The sequence below is a fragment of the Manis javanica genome, chromosome 15 (genome assembly GCF_040802235.1).
Source record: "Manis javanica isolate MJ-LG chromosome 15, MJ_LKY, whole genome shotgun sequence".
In the NCBI taxonomy this organism is placed as follows: domain Eukaryota; kingdom Metazoa; phylum Chordata; class Mammalia; order Pholidota; family Manidae; genus Manis; species Manis javanica.
Window position 1 is genome coordinate 4,826,400 of NC_133170.1, and position 18,261 is coordinate 4,844,660.

Consider the following 18,261-nt stretch of genomic DNA (forward strand, 5'->3'; position numbering starts at 1 on the left):
GGGAGCCAATAGAACCATCCTTTTCCCTGCCTAGAGTCACTTTCCTTCCAGTCTCACAGAGGCAGTGGAAGTTGCGAATTAGGCTAAGGAAAGACTAATCTGTGAGACACATCTTCAGACAAGATATTACTGCTTTTTCCTTCACAGCAAATGACATTTCCTTATGAGCTAGTTATTAGGTGCTTATTTGTAACAGCTGAAATGTTGATCTAAGCTCTCTTCTTCAATGTTGTTTATGTCTCACATGAATAAGGCTAGTGTGACTGAAAGAGTCAAACCCCATGCTATTTTAGGGCCAGTAAGGCAATTAGGTAATCTCTTGGGTCAGGAAACTGTTCTAGAAAGGAATATAGCACAAATGAAATACTACTTAGCATTTGTTGAGAAGAAAGTCCATCTAAAATTATTAAACTTTATCTTTATTGCCAAAAATTACTTTCTGGTGATTACTATCTAAACACACAACACATACATTACCTACATTGTATTTGTATGCATATACTTGTATATGTATGTCTCTAAGAAATTTGTTTTACATTTATAAAGCATATAGTTTTTTAATGTAACTATATATTCTCTAATATATACATAAAATACATAATCTTTAATATATATAAAAATTATAATATATATAATTTTTCAGTCCTGATCTCCCATAGATATTGCAAGTGTCCACTCAGACACTGACATCGAGAGTATCACACTTGAGAACAGAGTAATTGAATAATTATTGCTCATTTTTTTCATTCATTTTCAAGATTTTTGTCTGAGATTATTTCTCCCGCCTTAAGAAAATTTTAATTCTTTCCTAAATAAACACATCGGAAGTGAGAAGTTTGTATGGAAATTAGGCTGAATTATGTTTACCATACTAAAAAGTCATTGTTTTCTTCACCTGCTTTTTGTCATCTAGTTAGAATTCAAACTAAATTATCATTCTCTTTGCTTTAAATGCATACTGCCAGTATAAAAAAAATGAAAGAAATACCTTAACGTTCTTAGTTTCATATTTAAATGGCATATATTCCTGATTAAAATTACCTACCTGGTTTCTTATCACCTTGAATTCTTCCTCTGCCTTATCTGAAGGCTTGTGCCTAGTCTCAGATGAAGGATGGCAGTAGAATTTAAATGGTTATAATTCAGTGGTTTTCCCAGTTCTAGTAACTGGGCTTCAACCTTCCTCGTACCACAATTCTGGTCACCAAATGTCTATCTTGATGATTTTCCTCATACGTAATTCATCTTTCTAACAAGCTTCACTCCAGGCAGTAAAAGCTTCTTCCTGTACCCCAGCCTCATTGGTAAACTGACCTACCCACAGCTAAGTGCAGGCTTACTGGGGTCTCTAGTGTTCTTTGCTTCTAGATTTCCCACTGCGCTGACCCATCCCTGAAATCGCTGCCCCTTACTAGTGATGCAAGCCACCTGCCTCACTGCCAGCTGCTTTCTGACCCGGCATTACTCTGTACTGTGCTCACCCTGGCTGAACATCCTGCTGTCATCCCCCATTAAGTTTACCCGGGACCTTCACTTGTTCTATCACGGTCAATAGATGTGACACAGAGAATTAAAATTCATAAATGTATGGCAGCCTTATTTTGACACTTGAAGAAAAGCGTGAGATTAAGAATGAAAGATTTCGAAAATAACCATTATGACACTGTCATCTCAACATACAGATTTAGGAAGTCCTAAGGGAGTGATGGTTTGTGATGCTGATATGGCCATCAAAGAGACTTGCATGAGTTTGCAGGGTTAGTAAATCCACTGAACTGAATGCAAACAAATGAAACTGTGATGATTTTTGGAATTAACAGAGGCACATGAGTAAGGAGTTTTAAATGTTTAGAACATTGCTTAAATGCTTAGAATTATAAAAGTAAGGGTAGTTCTTACAGAAAACTGAATAATGAAGGTCATTCAACACTAACACAGGTTTTATATTCTAGTACAGAGGTTGCCAAACTTCTGAAGAGAGCCAGGTAGTAAATATTTTAGGCTGTTTCATCTCCCCAACTCTGCCACTGTGGTTTGAAAGCTATAGACAATAGTAAATAAATGTGTGCGGCTATGTTCCAATAAAACTTTATTTATGGACACTGAAATAAAAATTACATATAATTTACACATCACAAAATGTTATTCTTTTGATGTATTTTCAACAAAATCTTCACTGTAAAAACCATTCTTATCTCAAGGACCATATAAAAATAGGTGGTGGGCCAAATTTGGCCACAGGTTGGGAGGCTGTAATTTGCCAGCCTCTGTTCCAGTTTAATGCATACCTTCCCAGGCTTCCATATGATCAGAAATGGTCAGGTATATTGCGTGTGGAGGGTGGGGTTGGGAAAGCAAAAGTGTTTTTCCAGATTCAAGAATACACTCATCCTTGCCTAAGAAAAATGCCCTTTACGTTTTCTTAAATATGCAGAATTTGCTCGACTATTTAGCAGTTTTAGTCCTCCATTAGGGATGTAGAGAACTTCTTTTAACATTCTTGGTTTTTTGGGTTTTTTTAAATCACATAAATGGAAATGAAAAGTAGCCAGTAGATTATCTCTAAGACTAAACAAAACCAACAAAATGAAAGCTTGAAATCAAGACAAGGAACTCTTGAAAAGTGAAGTAAGGTCCTGGAGAACCACCTCCACAATCTCTGGCTGGATTCCCAAATGGTTAACTTTTGATTATAGAGTCACATACCTCAAATAACAACCATTCAAAGGACACAAGACAGATACAGGTATAACATTGCTCTCACTTATTTAATAGTCACCTTGTAAATAAATAAATGCATCCGATTTCCACTGCTAAAAATAGTTGTGGGGCTTGAAGATTTTTATTATAAAGACAAGTAAACATAGGGGTGATAGTACAGCAAAGAATTATTTTCTATGATGTGGATGACATCCCTCCTGCTTACAAAAAAAAAAAAAAAACCCTTCAATTGTCTGATTGTCTGGGAAAAACAGACCCAAGTGTTTGATACTTTCGCCAGTGCCCCTCCCACTTTGTTTTTCTCACTTTCTTCTCTCCCTTTCAGATGCATCTGTTACCCTTTTCAGATTCATTTTATGTTGATCCGCTCGTCCCTCCTCCCGCATCTCCCTGGTTCCTTCTCCCTCATCACGTTTTACAGCACTTGGAACTCGCCCTTTTCCTCTCCGGGTGGTAGCTACTCAAACCTTAGAGAAGGGATGTATATTCCGAAACTTCTGTGGGTTTCTAAGTAATCCTGGGCATGCTCAGTAGCTAGGACAAGTTTTGTCGCCAGCAGCTGCCCTGATTCGACCTCCCGCAAATGAGACGTTTAACTCTTGGAAGTCCTGTCTAAAGCGTAAGTCATTTTGTCCTCTTGCTACGGGTTCAAAGGGAAGCAGCGAGGAGCCCGAGGTCCCCGCGCGCTCACAGCCAATGAGGAGCCTGAGAGGGAGGAGCGTGGGGCGGCTCGGGCTTCCCAGGGAATCGGCCCCAGCGGATGCGCGGAGTCTGGGCTCTGCTGCATCTGTCACAGCAGAGCAAAATTAAAATCAAAACAAAAACAAAATACAGAAGAGGAGGAACGCCGCAGACTATGGAACGCCGTAGAACTTCCTGACGCATTTGCTGGGGATCCCCGTGGAGCACGATCTTTTAAAACCAATTCTTTTTGAAGCCGGTTGGGTACCTGGGAAAATGACAAATATGCTAAATGCAGCAGCCGATCGGGTGAAATGGACCAGATCGAGCGCTGCTAAAAGGGCTGCCTGCCTGGTGGCCGCCGCGTATGCTCTGAAAACCCTCTATCCCATCATTGGCAAGCGTTTAAAGCAGTCTGGCCACAGGAAGAAAAAAGCAGTAGCTTATCCGCCTGCAGAGAACAGAGAAATACTGCATTGCACCGACACCACTTGTAAAAATCCTTCTCCCGGAGTGAATGCAGATTTTTTCAAACAGCTACTAGAACTTCGGAAAATTCTCCTTCCAAAACTTGTGACCACTGAAACGGGGTGGCTCTGCCTCCACTCGGTGGCTCTAATCTCAAGAACCTTTTTGTCTATCTATGTGGCCGGTCTGGATGGAAAAATCGTGAAAAGCATTGTGGAAAAGAGGCCTCGAACTTTCATCCTCAAACTGATCAAATGGCTCATGATTGCCATCCCCGCCACCTTTGTCAACAGCGCGATCAGGTACCTGGAGTGCAAACTGGCTTTAGCCTTCAGAACGCGCCTAGTAGACCATGCCTATGAAACTTATTTTACCAACCAGACCTATTACAAGGTGATCAATATGGATGGGAGGCTGGCAAACCCTGACCAGTCTCTTACTGAAGACATCATGATGTTCTCCCAGTCTGTGGCTCACTTGTATTCCAATCTGACCAAACCTATTCTGGATGTAATCCTGACCTCCTACACTCTTATCCAGACCGCTACATCCAGACGAGCGAGCCCGATTGGGCCCGCGGTATTGGCAGGGCTCGTGGTATATGCCACTGCCAAAGTGTTAAAGGCTTGCTCTCCCAAATTTGGTAAACTAGTGGCTGAAGAAGCTCAGAGAAAAGGCTATTTGCGGTATGTGCACTCCAGAATCATAGCCAATGTTGAAGAAATTGCCTTTTACAGAGGACATAAGGTAAGATAGAAATTAAGGTGATGGATGAAATGTGAGACTGTTCAAACTACCGCTGCAGTGCCAGGTACCATCTGTTATACTGTTGATGGACCCGCTTCTGTAGTGTTTTAGATTCCTATGACACCTAAACCTGTATTAAAATATAGGCTTCATTACCCTTTTCAATCTCAAGCTGTTCAGGTATAGAGTACCAACTTTTCTAAAGTTTCATGAGAATAAGGTTGTCAGCACTTGAAAAAAAAACAGTTACCTTAGCCTCAGTTACCTAGATATGCTCAGCATTATCTCTAAAATATTTTCTTCAGGCTTAAATCCTAACTGGTCCTAGCAAAGTAGAAGAAAATATATGTTTAGAAACTAAGTAAACACATTTCCAATTGAGATGGAAAATTTAGGATGTTATTCTTTTTGTTGTTGTCCCTTTATTTTTATTTTTGTTGTTTTAAAAATACATGCTTTCATATGAAAGACGAGTTTGGCAGTTTTGCATATCTGGTCAGTGATGGAGAGTCCTCCGTCCTGGGAAGTGCGGGAGAGTCGCTTCACAGACGGCATGTCCATTACTCTTAGGTAACGTTCAGCACCACATTTTGACGCAGATCAAGAGGCAGTGGAATGAAATTTTGTCTAGCTTTGAGGGAAAAGCTAAGATTAGGAAAGAAATGAGGAGGAGAAAAGGAGTTCTGGAATGTTATTTTTAACTATTAAAGATTTTCAGCAGCAGTAAGCAGGTCCCTAAAATAGTTAACCTAATTGCAGAAATTTGCAGTGCATTAAAGTAACATAAGAACATTAAATATGACAAATTTTTAAGGTGATGCACCTGAAATCTTACTACAAATGACTTGGCAAATGAAATACTAAGGTATTCCAAAGTCGAAAATGGTATTTTAGTTACCAGGCAGAATTAATTTTTGAAGCACCATCAATTATCAAAAAGCAGTTTTATCATAGTACCAATCTGAAAAGGAAAACTTTAAAGCAAATTTAGGACTTCTCCTCTTACTTGAAAATTGACCTTATATGTTGCATTAATCATTCTGATCTGTCATTCTTGAATCATTGGACTCAGTGATATAAATTACAGCATGCTGTAGGCTTCTTACATTCAAGACAAAATTCAGCAAATTGAGTTAATTCACAAGTGGAGTCTGATTATACATATATGTGTCAAGTATTTATATTCAATTTTTGGTCTGATCAAGAAAGATAAGGTTCTAACACTATCCATGTCTTACTGAATATCATTTAACATTTTATATATATAATTTGAAATCATAATTATAAATCACTTATATGTATTTTATACCTAACATTATATTTACTATCATGGTTTTCTTTTTTTAAATAGTACAGATGTCACCAAAACTAACTAATAATGACTAATTCTGATATTCATCTGTATATGTTGGTTGTTAGAATCATAGCTAATGCTATTCTAAGTAAAACAAAATAATATGAACATCTTTAAGGAAAGTCCTCAAGCATTCAATATTTCTCTTTATAGCTCCTGCTGGGTTCATTCTTACATCTTTTTCCCTCTATAGGTAGAAATGAAGCAACTCCAGAAAAGTTACAAAGCTTTAGCAGATCAGATGAACCTCATTTTATCCAAACGTTTGTGGTACATCATGATAGAACAGTTCTTGATGAAGTATGTGTGGAGCAGCAGCGGACTGATTATGGTGGCTGTGCCTATTATCACTGCAACGGGCTTTGCAGATGGTGGTAATAACATCTACACTTAATCTCAAGTACTTGTTTAAGATTCTTTCTCATGAAGGTGTCACTGCTGGTTCTGTGTGAGTGAAACTATGTTCATAGTCATTATTCCATAGTCATTAAAGGTCAGAAACAGTGACAGACTTTCTACCATTCAATGATAAGACCAGCAATAGGACTGAAGACAAGTGGCTCAAAAGGCCTTTCTAGTTCTGAGGTAATTCGGAGATCTCTGATGCAGTGGTTCTTAGAGTTGCCTTCAAAGAATTTTGGTTGTACTGCCTAATGATTCTCTAGTTTACATTTAAACTCAAAGCAAAGTAATACCTTCAAAAAGAGTATAATACAGGTTTTCCCCATGTTTTGTAAACTTCGGTTCTGCACATCCTATGCATTCAGTCTACAAATATTCTATAACTGGATCTGCCCTGGTCTGTGATTTGAAGTGTTAGTTGACTACCTTAAGCAGCCAGGAATATTGTTACAGGGAGTACTTCATGCCACAGACCGAGGTCTCCTCTACTTGGAGGTAATAAAGAGATTATCGCCCATGTAGCATGGTTTGCTGGCATTGTGGGGTAGGGGTTGTCACGTTGCACGTGCCTTAATTCTATCCTATCACCATCTCGGTGGTTTTTACCAGCATTTTTCATCCTTTGGAATAACTAAGATAAGGGTCAGAAGAATAATGCTGAAATGTGTAATACTTGAGATGGGAGTTTGGGTCATAATTGGCAGGGATGGTATACAGTTAATCAAAGAAGTGGCATTTTCTTTTCTTCCTCCAAATAAAAACATTCCTCCTCCCTTTTTAAAAATTGCCCAAAACTGGCCTTAGTGTTGAAGGAATGAGACAAAGCATGGGCTTTGCTGGAGAGTTTTGCTCGACTACTGCCTTTCCCCCTTCCTACCCATTTCCTTAGTCATGTTAATTAAACTCTCTACATTTCAGTTTCCTCATCTGTTAAATGAGAATCAGAAAGGCTATTTCAGAGGGTTGTTCTGAAGATTTAGTACAATAATGTTTATGTTATAAATAATGTTTATAAAGAGCAAGCTCTTGATGTTTTTGATACATGGTGACAATTATTACCTAGAAAACAAAAGGCAACACTGAGAATAATGTAAATGAATTCACACTATTTCAGTTCTTTGGGTGTAGAATTAAGGATTAATAGTTATTTGTTTGAAGCCATTTAATAAAAACAAATTTTAAAATACCTTATGCTTTAATATTTTGAAACAACACTTCAATGCTTTAACCAACTCTTACAAAAATATTTGCCAAATTTGAGTCATTCTTAACCCAGAATTGTTTACTTCAGTAAATTAGGATTTATCAATCCCTTGTGATAAGTGTTATTCTAAATATACTCCACAACTCAACTGTCTAATAGTGTATTTAGACCATTGTGAAAATGGAATTTTATCTGCTTTTATGTTTTCAAATTTCATTTTTTTGTATTTTTAAGTTACTGAAAAGCATTGTTTTTAGTATTTTTAGACTTAATCCTTTCATACTGAAATACATTGCATTTTCAAAAGAGTATTAGAGGGAAAAAGACTTAAGAACCTATGGTCTTGAGGTTAGTTTTACTAAAAATTTGACAGAATTGTCAGATATTCATTGTGAATCTTTCTAAGTATATGTTTTTTTAAAAAGTTTCATATATGATATATATTAGAAACAAATACAATGACAAGATTATGGTGTAGTTCTGTTAGTCCTTAGAAGCACTGGTCTTATTAGAAAACCCTGGAGTATTCAACATAGAACAGAGAAAATGTAGCTATTAATAGTGACAAATTAACCCCACAGAGACCAGTAAGAAGTAAACAACATATGCAAAGAATCTAACAATCTCATTTCTCTAGGTGATGTAACAAGATTAAAAATAATTCCTACAAATCCTGAAAATACCATATTAAATTAAAATTTTAGATTGCAATTATGATAATCATATTGATGTAAGTGAAACTTTAAGTAATTCTTAAAGCTTCTTTTCAAAAGAAAATTTTATACCAAGAAAAGTAATATAAGAATTTCATAGAAGAAAAAAATGAATAATGTCATAATATATGACATTATTGTGACAGTATGCTTCAGTATCTCCTGTAATTTCTCAGGTAACTATATATGTGCTCATAATGTTTGTGGGTATGTATTTACTAAATATATTTGGCCTATAGTGACTTAACACATGAAAATATTAATATCATTTTACTCAGACAAAATAATTTATTATTTTTTAGATAATGATATATCTTTGAGGCTTCAGGTCTTGGAATTACAGACCTGAGTTGTCCCTTATATTAGAGATAAATTAAGTACATAATATTATATATTTTAAGGCAAAAATGGGTTGAAAAAATAGCCAAATTAGAGAGGAATGGCAGAAAAAAAGAAGAGAAATGTAGGATAGAGAAAAGAAAGCATACAGAAAGAAGCAGGCCACTGTTCAAATCTTAACTCTGCTATTTAGTAGTTATTCATCCTGTAGAAAGTTACATAAACTTTATATCCCTCGGTTTTCCTATCTTGATTTTAAGGATGCTAATATATATCTTATGGCATTGTTATGAAATTATAGGAAATGTATTCAAGTGCTTTGAAGCAGTCCTTGGCAAGTAGTAAGACCTTAGGTGGAAGCATTGTTAATATTGATTATATTCTTACCATATGGCCTCTGGCATCAGATTGCCTGGATTCATGTGCTGGTTCCATCGCTTGCTAAGTACGGCTGTGACTATGGGCAAATCATTTAACCTTTCTGTGTTTCAATTTTCTCATTTCCAAAATGGGGGGAATTTATAGCAGAATTAAAGATGATGGATGACATATCAAAAACTTAGAACAATACTTGCCTCGTAAGATATGCTCAACAGATGTTTGCTGGCATGATTGTTATTGTTAAAGGCATTTGCAAGTGATTAGGAAGTCAGAGGTAAAAATACAGATAGGAGGAAGAGCCTGCATAATTTTTTGTGGGGGGCAAGAGAAAAGAAAAATAGTTCTATAGTAGATTTGTTATAGCATTTACCTATAACTTTAAGGGCAGTTACACAGTAAGGACAGGGTTATGTTTATATTCAAATACACATTACAAAACTGTATATGGTATGCCATTTCACATCAGAAGAGGAGCTTACAGGTCATCTAGTTTGGAGCCCAAGATTTGCCCAAAGCCACCCAGATGGTTAGTGGGAGTACTAAGAATAGAAGACATGATGTAAATCCTGGTGCACTACTTTCTCCCCTTCACCATGCTGCCTCTGTGTTAGCTATACTGGAACTTAGTCTACAAAGGACTTAGTTTGAGACCAAATAATCATGAAACCAAATGATTGAAAAAGAGGCATTGAAATAGCTAATTATTAGTTTCTATTTTACTTTTCTAGGGGACATTACCCCTTTATTGCTTTGTGTTAAAAGCAAGAATGAAATTATGTGAAGAAAATAGTTACCTGGGAGCTATAATCTCAGTTTTTTAATGTCATAGGCACTCCTGTTCTCATCATACCGAGGGTAGTTCTGGGCAAGGCCAGCGAAAGCTCCTTACCAGGTCCCTCTTGGATAAGATTACCCTCCTGTTGACCAATTATTGAAGCAGCAATTATCAATACATATCAAAGATATACATTTTTTAGCTGTAATTAGCTATGCATATATGTAACTGTAATTTTTAAAATATAACATGCATGCCAATGAGGACAGAATCGTTAGTGTCCCACTGAATGAATCTTTAAGGTCAGTGCATTATGTAATCACCACTCAGAAGGAACAGAACCTTATCTTCATTCCAGAAGCTCCCACATCTCTTTGCAGTCGAAGCCCCTTCCTCAGCCCCCACACCCATCCCCACTTACTCCTGCCCCATACCCACACTTTCATGCCACAGCCCAAGTGAGTATTTTACTGACTATTCATTGGTATTTGCTGCTTTTGAACCTTGTATAAATAGTATCATATGGTACATATGAGAGTTCTAGTTGCTCCACATCTTTGTCAATGTTTGATGTCAGTCTTTGTCATTTTAGACATTCTTTTGAATGTATGACAGGACTTCATCGTGGTCTTACTGTGCATTTCTCCAGTGACAAATGTGTTCAACAGTTTTCATTTGTTTATTGGCCATTTGGACAGCCTTTCTTATGAAGTGCCAATAAGTTTTTGTTCATTTTTAAATTGAGTTATCTGGTTTTTTCTTACTCTTTCATAAAAACTTTTATGTGTTCTATAATGAGTCTTTTGTCATACACGTTCTCTCAAACATCTTTTTCTGCTCCATTTTTTCCTCTTTCATCTTAATGGTATCTGAGACAAGTTCATAATTAAGTGTAGTTCAACTTATCAATCATTTTTCTTAGTGGTTAGTGGTTTTATGTCCTGTATAAGAACTATTTGCCTAAACTTATACCAAGAAAAGCTATAATTACTGTTATTGACTATACCCTGACCGCGTTTATTTTCTTTTTTCTTTTATCATATGGAATTTCTATTTTATACAGTTTGAATGATCTCTTAAGACTTTGTAGACATAATCATATAATGTATTATATGCTTTTGCATAAATGGAAAGATAAATAAATTTTCCACATTGAAAAAAATATTATTTGCCTAACCTAAGGTCATAAAGATATTCTCCTGTTTTATCTTCTAGAAATTTATTGGTTTTCCATTTCATATTGAAATCTGCAATCCAATTAGAATTTATATTTATGTATATTATAAAGTAGGGTAAGGCCATACGTTTTGCTGAGATTTGGAGGGTGACAAAGGTAAAATATAAATGAAGATAAGGAAACTCTGATTCTAAGTTCATAGGAGAAAAATAGAGAAATACCCAACATTTTTTAATTTTTTGATAATTAATAGACATTTCTAAGAGCAGTTTTAGGTTTATAGAAAAATTTACCATAAAGTACAGAGAATTCTAAATATCCCAGCTTTCACACAATTTCCCCTATTACCTGCATCTTGTATTGGTATGGTTCGTTTGTTATGACTGATGAGCCAGTATTTATACATCACCAACTCAAGTCCACAGTCTCCATTAGGGTTCATTCTCTGTATTTTACAGTTCTGTGGGTTTTGACAAATGTATAATGGATATAACCTCAGTTTTTAAATACTTTCTCACCTTTTTAGTGAAATAGCAACAGACATGACTATGTTTCAATATATACTTACTATTAGCAGAGTGGGAAAGTAGCAGAAAGTGAGCAGATATCATGTTAAATATTAAATCCTTAAATGAGGAACTTTTGAAAAAATATTTAAGATATTTGGTGAGGAAAATATGATGTGTTGACCTCAGATACAAAACAAGTGAGGGCTTTAGGTCATGAATTTATTTCTCTGACACCAGGGAATCGGCCTCCTCAGAGAGGTTACACAGTTGGCTGTTGTGTGCATTACAAAATACTACTGGCACCGCTTTCCCAGTGCCAGCCAGAGAGCAGCCAGTAGAATAAAAGTTAAATCTGTCCAGAGCTATTTGTAATTTTGTTCCTAAAAGCATGAAGAGAACCCAGTAGACATGAATCGGCCGAAGCAGCGTGGGAAGTACCATGCCGTGTCGCACACCAGGCCATCTATGTTGGTGCTTTTCCTCCTTAGCAGAGGCTGTCATGAAAGCTGCACTTCAAATCCCTTTTAACCCAAATTCGTAACATCACATAATTATTTTAGATCATCAGCCAAATTCTCTGAGTCCGAACTATTCTTAGTGCTTTAACTGAAGCAGCAATTCACTCTTTTGGTTAGCTTGCTGAGAATTTTCTGATAGTTTTTTTGTGTGTCTATCTAAATTTTATCACACATCTAAATGTGTTGAAGAATATCTACATTCTGTTCCCAGATATTTATCCAATCAGTCTTTCACTCCTCATTTATACCAGTGTTCAGAGTTTTTTTATTTATCTCATTCTTCAAGAGAACCAACTGTAGTTTCTAGAGCAGTAATTAATAGTAGGGTCAGGAGGGACCGCACTGGACTATCATGAAAGGTCCGCGTGAACTCAGGGTGATTCTGATATTCAAGTGAAATCAGTGCCGGACTCCAACCCTACTGTAGCATTACCGGGATGTTTGTCATTCAATCGGCATTGCTTGAAATTTCCCTTCCCTGTGTTATCGCTATTGCTGCCCTTCTCTGTGAGCTATTGAATTGTATGCTGTGCTTAAGGCCTCACTCAGTCTGCTCCTCCACGAAGCATTTCCTGTCTCCTGCAGCAAAAAATGAATTTTGCCTCCTCCCAGCACCTCACATTACCTCTCATCATAGGCTTCCCTGCCAAGCTTATTTGGAAACTTGTCTTCTCTCTTCTGCCCAACTGTAAGCTCCTTAAGGAAAGAGTCTGAAAATCACCTTCAGCCTTGCATGTCCTCTAGCACCTTGCCTAATTTCTCACAAATCTACATACTCAGTAAATACCTGCTGAGTGAATTTTACCTTACATTATGCATGGAACCCTTTCAAACTCAACAGAGCCGTCCATGGGCAAGTGCAGGTAGAAGTATATGGTAGTCATAGCAGGACACAAGTTAACTGTTTACATTGTCATGGAAGAAAAAACCTTTGCACTGAGATAAACCAGAGATCTAAATATCAAAGTGGACCTATGGCTATCTATGTCATTCTAATTTTTTCATTAATTTATAGCATTTAATGTAGAGCTTTGGAGATAATCTGTAGAAGGATCAGACAGCGAATCAAGTTGATGAAAAGATTAAAGTAATAACCCAGAGAGAATAATTTTGAAGAATAAGATGAAATTGAGTACATATGCAATAATAAAAATAATAACTAGAGGAAATAATAACAGCTAACATTGAGGACACTTATACGACATAGACTAAGCTAACATTTCATTGGCATTTCACCTTTAAACTTCACAACAACCCTTGAGATAGAATTGTTTGAGATGGTACTATTATTTCCTTCATTTACTCATGAGAAAATAGGCATGGGTAAGAGTTTGCTTCGGTCACCTTACTATTTGTCAGTAAGTACTGGAGCCTGGATTCACCTTGTCTGACTCCTTACTCTTAGCCATAATTCTGCATTGACAGTAATTTAGGATATTCAGACATCCATGCACCCAGGCATCCATTCAATATACATTAAGGAGTATTATGTGCTGGACACTCTGCAGAATATAGGAATAAAGAATAAAACACACAACCTTGACCCTTAAGGAACTTACAATGCATTACAAAAGCCAGACAAGCATTTCCAGGGAAGCGTGTACTAAAGAGTTAACTTTCCTGAGTTAAGAGTTAGGCAAGAAAAGAAAGGGAAATATATTAAAGTTGGAAGAAATCGTATATGCAAATACCAGAGGATATACAAGAGTATTACATGTTTGGAATACTGCTGGGTTAAGAAGAGTTGAAATAGGTAGACGGAGAATAGATTTGGGGGGTCAGCCATTTGCATTTCTATTAATGCAAATGGAACCTCACTAGAAATATTTGCTTATATTCTAGTTAATTGTATTTTATTGACCAAATCAGTATTTTATTTCACTAAGTGAAAATAGCCTTAATACCTATAGATTTAATTGTTCTAATTCTCCTTTAAGAAGAGTAATGAAATAAAAGAGAGCTATTTTCAATAATTCATGAGATTTCTAGGAAATTGCTGAAACTAATGAAAAATTTACATGTGGTTCTTTTAGCCACAATTTCATTTGTATTAAACATTTAGTTACTTGAAAAAAACTCAAAACAGTTTTGTAATTTGCTTGTAGATCTAGAGGATGGCCCCAAACAAGCTATGGTTAGTGAACGGACAGAAGCCTTTACCACTGCTCGAAATTTACTGGCCTCTGGAGCTGATGCTATTGAAAGGATTATGTCTTCATACAAAGAGGTACTTGCATTTCCTGTCGATCTGATTATAGTCAGATATGTGAAAATCAAGCAAAATGTAAGTCACCAGATATACTCAGTGTTTTGGAAACATATCTTTTCTCTAGCAAAAATTGCCAAGAATATAATCAAGATAAAGGGCAGCAACTCTCAGGTGTATTGCTGCTCATATCCTTTAATTTTTACACTCTCAACTGTAACTCCTTTTTTTCTGTCTACAGTATGACATATTTGTTTTTAAATTAAAAAAAAAAAAAAGTCCCCTAGGTGTGGATTCTGGAACCAGAGTGACTAAATTTAAATTCTTGCTCCAGTATTTACAAATTATGTAAACTTGATCAAGTTTCTTAATCTGTCTGTGTCTGTTTCCTTATCTCTAAAATGGGGATAATGATAACATTGACTTTGTAAGGGTGTTGTGAATTAATCCATGTAAAATATTTTAAACAATACATATTAAGCACTCAATAAAGGGTAGCCTATAATATTACTTATATAACTTGCAAACTTTTACTCATCCTCCTTGACAAGTCAAGCCTCACCAGCCACATATGACTCTTGTGAGTCCATCTTTTTCTTACTTTCCCTACAAGGTCTGGATCCTCCTTCTCTGTGTTTACAATACATCTGGTGCTTTATCATATTTTAATTATCTCCTTACCAGACCCTGAGTGGAGAGCGGGAACTGTTTTACTCATCTACATTGCTAATGTCTGTTTTAATGCCTGGAATATTATATGTGATCAATAAATATTTGCTAAGAGAATAGTAGTAAGACCTACAGATATCACATGGTTTTGATTAAAAAATCACTGTATTCAACTCAAATATACAATATTCCCTTGGACAGTTATTCTCCCTATCAATTACTCCTGTGGCTTTTGCATTAATATAAATTATCAGAGCATCAGTATAAATTAACCGTCTGTTAAATCATCCTTGAGTAAACCATGTGAAAGAGTCACAAAGTTTGTGATTTGCTGACAAAACTTTACAGTCTCATTTATTGATTTATTGAACTGCTTTTTTGTTTTTCTTTTGTTTTTTAAATAAAACCCAGTATTTAAGGCCACATAGCAAAACAACTCAATTTTTAAAAATTTTCAAATAGTAATTTTGATAATTTGGAGACATAGTTTTTGGGGTAGGTTTTTTTGTTGTCATGAATTACTTATTAAAATTAAATGATAAATCAACATTTCATCCATCTCACGTTAAGACACTTTGCTGTAAGTCACAGAAAGAGTGTCAATTAGTTTTTCTAGATTGTCTCCAACCCAAGAAATAATTGTGATTTGCTTTATTTTGCCTGAATGTGTTTTGAATCATATAATATTCATTTCTACAGAATCTTAACCACCACCGTGACAGCGTGGGAAAGCACCATGCATTCTCTGCTAATCAGAGTCCCAGCACAGACCCCCTGTCCTGTGTCCCAAAGTCATTTGTCTACAGTCACATTCTCAGTTTTTCTCAGACACTCAGTGCCCAGCCCACCCTGCAACCTGGTCTACTAACTCATTACCTCCTGACTTTCTTTAATTTACTATCCATTTGGTTTTGGAGTTTTTTTCTATGCAAATATTTTTACCCAGGTTTCCTTTGAATCCTTATTTTATCAATTCTTTGCTCTGTTTTCCTCTACTTGGGAACTCAAGAGATTCTTCCAGGTAACATTTTAGAAATTACCCTTTAAATAGCTGTAACATAACGTATAAAAGTAACAATCTAATTACAGACTTCTCACCAGATATATGTGGTAGAAGACTTTAATAATGCTACCTACTCATTTACTGCTTAACTTTTGCACACACAAAAATTTGACACAAATGTCAGTATTATTGTATTATCCCACAATTTTTTAGTGGCTTGCCTTGCTTATTGGCACCAATTTCCCAGTGAATATTTCTGTGAGGGAATGGTTTTTGTGCTTCCCTTTTCACTGAGAAAGATGGTCTTGACAGGAGATGAGTCACCTATCACAGTCCCCTGATAACAAGGTGTTCTTTTAATAGAAAAACAGCAGGGGAGTCAACCTAAATTGGACAGCTGGCAGAATGGGAGCAAGACACCACTCTTTTGAGCCTATGGACTACAGCATAGATTGATCTCATTTTTTCCTATAATCCCATCTGGAAAAAAAGAGCCATATTTAATGTTTTCCTTTGGGCATATAAATTATGTTTGACTCAAAAAGAAACTGAATTGTGGGATTTGGTCTGAAAAGGATTTGAAATTTTTCACTGAGCTCACTCTCAATTTTGGAATCATCCAGAGAGTTATTTTCTCTGGCTAACCTTAGGAATTTTGATAATCAGTTCAACTCAGAAACATTCATTTCATACTAAGAAAAAAATGTATTTTTCCCTTTCTTTAAGTCTTTCATTTTAAATTGGAAAAAAGATATCAAAATAGAGGATCATTGTTTCATTGAATGAACTGAAGCTTTTCACAAAATTTCTAATTTTCTGGAAACAAAATTCATCATGTAAACAGGGGCCCAATCAGAAATTTGACTGGAAGATCTTTAAGCCCCTCTAATATTCTAAAATCTTTACATTTCATTTGGAACGCTGACTTGAATGAATAATTCCTTATGTGTTTTGTAATTCCAGTCAAGCTTAGACTGACACTTTGCCATGTTGCTCTCTTGGTAAGCTTTTTATTGTTACTTGTTTTAGTTAGCAGGTGTGTTACCTATAGTTTGCATGTAATAAAATAAGTTCTTTAACATTATATGATTTTGTATATTTATTTTAAATCAGTCTTGGGCACACTAACTCTGTTTTACCTCTCTGTGTTGGTTTTTAGATCACTGAATTAGCAGGCTATACCGCTCGAGTGTATAACATGTTCTGGGTCTTTGATGAAGTAAAGAGAGGCATTTATAAGAGAACTGCTGTCATGCAAGAGTCTGAAAACCACAGCAAAAATGAAACTAACGTACATTTACTCCTCAGTGATACATTAGAAATCAAAGGTATTAAACTCAAATGTTCATATATTTTCCCTATATTTAAGCATTAACTTTAACAACAGAACCAAAGGTTTTAAAAAGATAGCTTTTAATTATTATAAAAAAAACATTTCATTATTTAAATAATTACTCCAAAAGTTAGTGTTGCAAACTGAGAAGTGGTGACTAACATCACCATTAAAAAAATACTATGCTACTTTCATTTAAGACAAAATTCTAGAATTATTTTTGGTAACTGCACATATGGCAAAATGAATTGTTTGCTTTTAAAATTCAAATATAGAATTAGGGTTAATGTCATATTGTTCTTCGTTCTGTGTTTTTTAAGCCTACATGTGGGTATCATATTTTGACAAATTGTATGATTTCACATCTTTGTTGCCTTTTTTGCAGCATGGAAAGATTAACTTAGAGAAATAAGTAGCTGTAAAAAGCATGGCTTGATTTTAACAAATAGAGTTGAGCTTTGCTCTCAGTATGCTGTTGATATTAGATTATTGCAGAATAATGTTCCTGAAAAAGATTTTTCCAAGTAGATGTGTCGCGATGCCAATGTTGACATCAAACTTAGGTTTGGATGTAGGGACCTCGATTCACGTATGTTTCTGTGATTTATCACTGTGATTTATCTTTATAATGAACTTAACTGTTATGCTGCTTTATCCTTTTGAGTTATTTAATTAGCAATAATGTGATAGGTTTTGTAACATACACTGTTACTTCATTTGTAGGAGAAGTAATTGATGTGGATCATGGAATTGTTTGTGAGAATGTTCCCATAATCACACCGACAGGAGAAGTGGTGGCTTCCAGGCTAAACTTCAAAGTAAGGTGATATTCAGGAATCTTCTGATTGTTGCCATCACACTAACACAAAACAACTCAGAATTCATGTACCTTTTGTTAAATGCTTGGAGGAGCACATGGAAAGGAGGGAAAATCAAGACAGGTATGCGTAGTGGCTCAATTACAGAACAGTTACTTCCTCAGAAAGCAGAGAGAAAGAGAAATTTAATTTCTACTGCTTTATTGCCCAGTTGAAAATAAAAATTACAGTGCATTGAGGGCC

At 35.7% G+C, this 18,261-nt stretch overlaps 1 protein-coding gene across 3 annotated transcripts in view; it reads left to right on the forward strand.

Moving 5' to 3' along the window:
• ABCD2 (ATP binding cassette subfamily D member 2) overlaps positions 1-18,261 on the forward strand; it is a 56,436-nt gene that overhangs the window by 1,106 nt on the left and 37,069 nt on the right. For 2 of the 3 annotated variants that reach the window (XM_037009943.2, XM_037009947.2), the window contains exons 2-6: positions 3,047-4,617; positions 6,165-6,345; positions 14,095-14,216; positions 17,027-17,195; positions 17,924-18,018. In XM_037009943.2, the coding sequence (XP_036865838.2) occupies positions 3,679-4,617; positions 6,165-6,345; positions 14,095-14,216; positions 17,027-17,195; positions 17,924-18,018 (1,506 nt within the window). In that variant the 5' untranslated portion in view covers positions 3,047-3,678. The remainder of the gene's footprint in view (positions 1-3,046; positions 4,618-6,164; positions 6,346-14,094; positions 14,217-17,026; positions 17,196-17,923; positions 18,019-18,261) is intronic. The other variant, XM_073222632.1, reaches the window with a different exon arrangement.